This window comes from Sus scrofa, chromosome 14 (genome assembly GCF_000003025.6).
Source record: "Sus scrofa isolate TJ Tabasco breed Duroc chromosome 14, Sscrofa11.1, whole genome shotgun sequence".
Taxonomy (NCBI): Eukaryota; Metazoa; Chordata; class Mammalia; order Artiodactyla; family Suidae; genus Sus; species Sus scrofa.
This window is the reverse complement of record NC_010456.5, coordinates 110,465,815-110,473,194: the sequence shown is the minus strand read 5'-3', so window position 1 is coordinate 110,473,194 and position 7,380 is coordinate 110,465,815. Positions and strand designations below refer to the sequence as shown.

Sequence of the window (7,380 nt, the reverse complement as noted above, 5' to 3'; positions counted from 1 at the left end):
CTTAATGTTTCCCAGTCTCAGGGTGGAAAGAATTTTTTTTCTAGGTATTAGATGTTTAGGTGTAGTTCCCTCAGAAGGGGAAAACAGGCATAGAAATAACCATGGCTTTGAATGTTTAATAAAAGGAAAGGGAGTCACTGAGTTTGTAACAAGCTAAAGATGAGAAAAAATGAGAAAAATATTATTGTAGTCAAGATGACCATCATTAGAAAGCATGCACACTCTATGCTACATAGTATAATTTGGCCCTAAACACAGGATATATCATTAATCCTAGTGCCCGTGTTAATCACTGGCATATTTCTGTTGGTCTGAGATGAAATGATAAAACATTATAGTGACTTTTCATGAAACTAATTTTATTTAGTTTAAACACTTGCTCTTTATTTTTTCTTTTCTTTTTTCTTTTTTTTTTTTTTTTGCCATTTTCTTGGGCTGCTTCCACGGCATATGGAGGTTCCCATGCTAGGGGTCGAATCAGAGCTGTAGCTGCCAGCCTACGCCAGAGCCACAGCAACACAGGATCCCAGCTGCGTCTGCAACCTTCACCACAGCTCACGGCGATGCCGGATCCTTAACCCACTGAGCAAGGGCAGAGATCGAACCTGCAACCTCATGGTTCCTAGTCAGATTGGTTAACCACTAAGCCACGAAGGGAACTCTTTGCTCTTTATTTTGATACATCATTTCAGCTGGGTGTTTTTTGTTTTTGTTTTTTTTTTTTGGTTGTTAAAATATTCTTTTCTTTGGGGAGAAAATAGTGATAAGTAGTTGATAGATTTTTTTAAGGTTCTTACTAGACAAAATAAAAATTTGGCAAATATATGTCAGTTCTTCCATACTAAGTAATGTTTATATTGAAATCCTCTTGTCTGGAAATCATTGAACCAGTTAATCTTAAAGATTTCTTGCAAATCCAGGAAGCTGGACTTCTAGATATTGAAAGAATTTATCTATGAGGATCATTGAGTAACACTAGGCAGAGCATTTCCAAGGAGACCTTAATGCATCTAGTTCCCAACAATTCATATTTTATAGAGAGGCCTGATTCTTGTCCCCTAGGAAATTACAATCTAAGGTAGAACATAGATACAGATTGTTGTCACCCGAGACACAGAAGATAGGATGGAAACATCAGTCTAGTATACAGATTAATAAAGGACTATTTACAGAATATAATTTCGGGTTAGATGAGAGAAAAGACAAAAACCATGATATGGGAGGGGGTGCTATTTGGAAAGAATAGCCCTGTGGAGAGCTATACCTAAACTAGACCAAAAGACCAAATAATCAGGTCATTTCAGAGTCAACCAGGGCTATCTAGAACTCCTTAAATGTTATTGAATCACTTTATTTGCCTCAGTGTCCTCAGGCTGGGCATGACCATAGAATTTCAATGGCCAGACTAGAGAGATTGTTTTCATCAGGAATTAAGAAAAAAGCACTGTTATGTTGGGTTTGATTTTTATACTACATATAGGTTCTTCTGAAAAACATTAAATACTGGTTACAGCACCTGGGCTACCAAACAATTACAGAATGGTTGGGTTTTACTAAAACTGTGGATAAAATTCATAATTAAGCAGATTCTTCTTATACCCAAGTTCATTCTTAGTCACAAGGGCAGGTGTTTTTGAAAGGCATATTAATTACAGACATCTAGTGGGTGAGTGATTTCATTCATTCAGGTGGTCTTCCTTTGGCCTCAACTAATGTAGCTTCCAAAAGTACATTTCACTTGTAATGCAGGGGGTGTTTAGGCCCTTGGAGAGCCTGGCTCCTTGTTAAAAATATGTAATTAGTTTTAATGCTGAATATAGGCAATGAACAAATGGCCTCTGAATTTGCAAGATAAGTATTTCCTAAAGCTGATGACCAGGAAAATGCTAATAAAAGGGAAAACAAATTACTGAACAGAAACCTAAAAGTTTTCTGTGACAACTACAAATATGAATGTATTTATTTTCACATTCTTCCTGAGAGCAGTATATGATTTTAGTGTGTTGAGCATGATTTGATTTACCATTAATTTAGCTCACAGGCATTTGTTGATTGCCTAATATGTGTCTGGGTCTGGAGATACAAAGATAGATAAAAACCAGTCTGTCACCATCTCTAAGAGGTGTTCAGTGCACATTTTTAAATTATAATAATTCCTACTGGAATTTAACACCATACCACACACCCCTACACAGAAACACACAAATTTTTAAGAATCTAGGTATGTTAGAAATTTTAAGGAACTGAAGGAAGCAGGCCTTACTTAGGGCCAGAACCCATATCTGATTCTTCAGTATATTAACATCTTGGTTTTAAAAATCATCTTTAGGAGTTTCCATTGTGGCTCAGTGGGTTAAGAACCTGACTAGTATTCATGAGGATGTGGGTTCAGTCCCTGGCCTTGCTCAGTGGGTTAACGATCTGGCGTTGTCTCAAGCTGTGGTGTAGGTCACAGATGCAGCTTGGATCAGCAGCTGCACCTCTGATTTGACCCCTAGCCTGGGAACTTCCATATGCTACCAGTGCAGCCCTAAAAAAAAAAAAAATCATCTTTAAATAATATGCTTTGGATTTTCTTTCTCCTTTGGCCTTATTTTATGCAGTCCTACTTGTAGAAGGTCCTCATGGCATTTCCCAGTCTAACCAACCTAACCTCTGTATTTCTCAGCTGCTTAGTTTGGTAGAAACTCCTTAGGGAACCTCAATTGAAGATTATCCACTTCAGCTCTTTTCAGATTCCCTAATCCTGTCTGTGGGGAGGAAAGTAGAGATAGGTTGCCATTTGTTTGTTGGCAGCTGCCCTTGGCTCATGAAACCTTGGGGAGAACCTTGGCTCAGCGTTTTAAGAGTTTTGCCTGTTTGATATCAGAAGGCCCTGGGATGCATACCTACACTGCATGAAGTAGTTCTCTTCATCTGCCAAGTAGAAGGCCCATTTTGTTCCAGAAAAAAGCAAAAAGTGGCGCTGATGGTGTGAATGCAGCAAACCAGGCCTGGCCTCTTTTCCAGGCTTTAGTTGGGGAACCGGGGCTCCATCTGATGGGGGCTGCAGGTTGGGCTCCATGAGCTAGGGCAGGTGGTGTACCTTGCAGCCCCTGGCTGTTCTGGCACCTCCTGGAGCTATGAGTGGGTAGATTCTGGCTAAGTTTGAAAGCCAAATTGTGTCACTCTGATCCATTCTTGCACCAGAACAGCACACTTCCCTGCGGGAGGGGTAAGCCCAAGTTTGACCTAAAGGAGGGGCTGGGGGGTGGTGGTCAGCTCTCCTATTGCAGTGGAGTAGAGTAGCCAAGTGGCTCAGATGAGCACAGCGCCACCCAGACTACCCAGATACAGGCCGGGTTGCTTTGACTTGGCCTAAAAGTTGGCCGTACATTGAATCTCCCAAGACACTTTCGCCTTGGCTGCAGGCAGAATGAAGTCACACACAGCATGGGCCCTTTGCTTCTATGGGCGGATAAGCCCTTTGACTTGGTCACTCTCTGTATTCCTTCTGGTCACTCTTCCTTTGACTTATCAAGGTCAGAAGTAGCTTCTGTGTGGCTGCCCAGCTCAGCACAGAAGTCCATACTTGTGTCCATAGAGTTTTCCTCTGCCCTCTGTGCTTTGGCAGGGAATCACAGTCGCCAACGCAAGACCCCTTAACCAACCTTTATCTTGCTGCTTCATCCCAAAGGAAAGGGCCCGGAGCCAGAGCCCACGAAATGCCTGAAGCTGTCTGGACCAACAGGCGCGGGACTGGTGCTGGACTCTACTCCAGCAAGCCCAGTCCTGGCGCAGGGGCTTTCGCGTTGGGGTCGGAGCTAGAACCGCCTTCCCCAGAGCCTTGCCGGGAGGGAAAGAAAAACAGACGACCCGCCCGGTACCCGAAACGTTACAACTGTACTGTTTGGATTTCTCCCTCCGCTTCCGATCCTAGAGGGTTAAATTTGGAGGGTACAACGCCACCCCTTCCTTCTTCTTCCCGCCTCTCCCACCCACCCCTTTACCTTTAAAAAGTTAAAAAATGTCTGCAGTCGGAATCTCTTAAAGGGGCGGTGCTGGTGAACGAGTACTCTTGGCACGAGTCGCTGAGAAGGCTGGCTAGGGGCGTGAGTTCGCTCCACCAGCACCAAAACACTGTAGAAAAAAAAAAGGGGGGGGAGGAAGGGAAAAAAGGGGGGAAAAAGGCAGACAGACACACACTTTAGATAAGGACAATTAGTCACCAGCGAGACCCTGTAGGAAGAGAGGTTTAAATCAGAGGGATTTAATGAGGGTGCTCTGTGCCTTCCCTGAAGCCATGCCCTCCAGCAACTCCCGCCCCCCTGCGTGCCTAGCCCCGGTGGCTCTCTTCTTGGCTCTGTTGCTCCATCTCTCCCTTTCCTCCCAAGCTGGAGACAGGAGACCCTTGCCTGTAGACAGAGCTCCAGGTTTGAAGGAAAAGACCCTGATTCTACTTGATGTGAGCACCAAGAACCCAGTCAGAACAGTCAATGAGAACTTCCTCTCTCTGCAGCTGGATCCGTCCATCATTCATGATGGCTGGCTCGATTTCTTAAGGTAAGGCAGGGGCTTCGATAGATCATTTTTTTTTTTTTAAGTAACAACCCCCACCCCTTCCTACCCCCTTTCCAAAGGGGGAAGAAGAAGAAGAAGAAGAAGAAAATAAGCCAAGTGGATGTTTCAAAGAGAAGAAAGGTTTTTCTCCTCCTGGAATATTTGCTGTGAGGCTGTAACTGTGATTGAGAAAAGCAATGTTTTCTATTAAGATGCACATGTTTGCAATGCAGAAGGCATTTCAGAAACTTATCAGTTATGACTGAAAAAATGTTGTGCTTACATATATCCACAATTAGCCTCCCCGTCTCCTTCTGAAAAGAAACAAGAGGTTCAGGGCAGTTACAAAAGCGAAGAAAAGGTCTCGAGCAACAAAGACCTGAGAGGAATGGGTGTGTGTGAGAGACAGTGCGTGTCTGCGTGTGTCTGTGAGTGTTTAAGCTGGGATCGCACGAAAGTGGAATTTTCCACGGAATGATCGTTTCGTCAGTTCTCTCACATTCCCAAGACAGAAAACGAATTTAAGCAGAGGCTTGAGCGGTGGGCAAGTTGGATTGGATTTTTAATTTTTAATTTTATATCCTCCACTATGTCTTCAGACTTCAGAACGTTGTAAGATGCTTTTTATAGACGGAATGCCCCCCTCCCCCCAGTCCCTCCTCCTTGAATCTCCTGCGGTAACTACATAGTTGAGTTTTTCTTTAAAGGAAAAAAAAATTACTTGCTCCGATTGTGGCATATATAAGGAGAGCGAAAAGGGTCCTAGAAATACTCCGGGGATGTTTCCGAGGTCCGAACTCGGCACCGGCGGATTAGCAAACCGGGAGGTTGATGATCATGAACTCTCCATTACTCTAGGGCTTGGAGTCTAATTGAGCTCACCCTCATCTCGGGTTGTTAATGTTAACCAGTTAGGCAACCACGATCCCTTCCCAACAGGGACAGAGTTGCATTGCAAATAAATAAATAAATGGTCTGCAATATCGAATCCAAGTGTTCAGTTTTTAAAAATTCCCTCCAAATTGGAGCCTCAGCTGTGGACTCCCTTGAAGAGCTCCGAGCGCTCTCAATCTTACTTCTTTACCGAGGCTGCGTTCGCCGCGCATCTTTCGTGAGTATCTTTCACTCTGCAAAATTCGAGATTGCTTCTCGCTTGCACCCGCCCCTCAGCTCTCGGAGTCTCCCTTGGCCTTGGCCGGATCACCGGACGCTGTAGGTAGCGGGAGGAGCTGTGTGGAGCGCTCCTTCCACGTGTAGCGAGCTTTGCGGGAGGACGAGTGCGTGCTGCAGCCTAGGCATCTGGGTTCCTGCCGGTGCCTTCGCTGGGAGGGCGGGAACAGCTCTGCGCGGCCCGGGTTCCTCCTCGGAAGCTCTTCCGTGCAGCAGCTTGTCTGTGAGCTCGTCCGGAGGTGGGGGAGCACGCCCCACTTGCATTGCACTTCTTGAGCTGCGCGGACTCATTCGGGGTTCTTTTTCTTCTGATCTTAAGCACCCCCCCCAAAAAAAAACCAACAAAAAAAAAAAAACAAAAAACAAACCTCTCATTCTTGCTAAGTGCTTGCCGCAGAAAAGACTGTGGAAGGAGGCTTTTCGGGGAAGAAGCTGTGGCGGGGCGTTTTGCATTGGCAGTGCAGGCTTCCGGTGGACCGTTGTTTGGAAATGCGGTTTCCGCGCGGGCGGGACCCTCGCGGACCTCTCCTCTGCCCGCCGTGGGCCCACACGACTCGCGACTGCGCCCGCCCCGGAACGCGGTCTTGAGTCCTTGGCCAAGACCCTTCCAGCTACCGGACTTCTCGGGTCTGCCACTACGTTTGTCAAATTCCGCAACTGGAGTCTCGGTTTTGTTTTGTTTTGTTTTCTTTTCCTTTCCTATCCTCAGCCTTTATGATACTCACTAGTACCATCTGGATTTGGATTTAAAGAACCCGAACCAGCAAAGCGTTAAAGATAATTAGAGATCCAGAACAACAGCTGATGCCCTTAGCTTTAAGAGCATCTGCATTGCTCCTTCTCTACCGCTTCCTGAATTAAAAGCATGGCTTTTTAAAGACCTATTTATGGAAATCCTAAACCTAAATAGATGCAAACGTTATTGTTCTGATGCTGCTCGAATTTCTTAGAGGAGCAGATTCTACTTTTCAGGAAACTTCACTCACCCCGAGCTTCCAGAGGGCCTCGGTGGGAAGGAAAAAAGATGGAGCCCCACTCAGGGGGTGGAGAGGAGGACGTTACCTTTCCAGGGATCGAGCTGAATTATTTCACGGGCCAAAGAGGGACTGTTTTTCCTCTGCAAGGTGGGGGTGGAGAGTGTTCTTATAAAGACAAGGATTTACCCTGGGTATCTCTTTTGCTCAGGAGCTTTGTCAGATAACATGCGGTTGTTATAAGTTAGTGGAAAAGGAAAATCAACTTTGGCATTAAAAAAAAAATCAGAACTTGAACTCAGGTTCCTAGTCTCTGAAAGAAGGCAGGTTTCACCTTCTCCACAAAGGCTGCGGTGTTCCTGGGGCAGAGGAGGAGCAGGTCCCTTCTTTAAGCCTAGAAGTTTGGCAAAAGTCGGAGCCGGCATCCTCGCGCTGCGCGTCTCCTCCTGGAGCGCTTTCCTGGCAGGGGCAGAAGCCCAGCAACTGCGCTTTAGCCCGGTGTTCTCAGCAGAAGTGTACTCCCCACCCCGTGCACACATTGTTAACAAACGCAGTTTAACTCTTAGTAAATACCACCTTTGGCGAGCTTCGTCGGGTCCTGAGGGAGGGGGCTGCGGCTGGCTGGGGACAGGAGGCGTAGCCCCCGAAGTCCGGAGGCCCAAGTCTGGGCGGGCTGGGGCGCCAGGCACGCCGCAGA

The 7,380-nt window shown here is 45.9% G+C and overlaps 1 protein-coding gene across 3 annotated transcripts in view; it reads left to right on the top strand.

The window, feature by feature from the left end:
• Positions 4,131-7,380, top strand: part of HPSE2 (heparanase 2 (inactive)) — a 704,554-nt gene continuing 701,304 nt past the window's right edge. The window contains exon 1 of one of the 3 annotated variants that reach the window (XM_021072269.1): positions 4,131-4,542. In XM_021072269.1, the coding sequence (XP_020927928.1) occupies positions 4,253-4,542 (290 nt within the window). In that variant the 5' untranslated portion in view covers positions 4,131-4,252. Of the gene's footprint in view, positions 4,543-5,658; positions 6,834-7,380 lie in introns of those variants that run through there. The other 2 variants (XM_021072270.1, XM_021072271.1) reach the window with 2 other exon arrangements.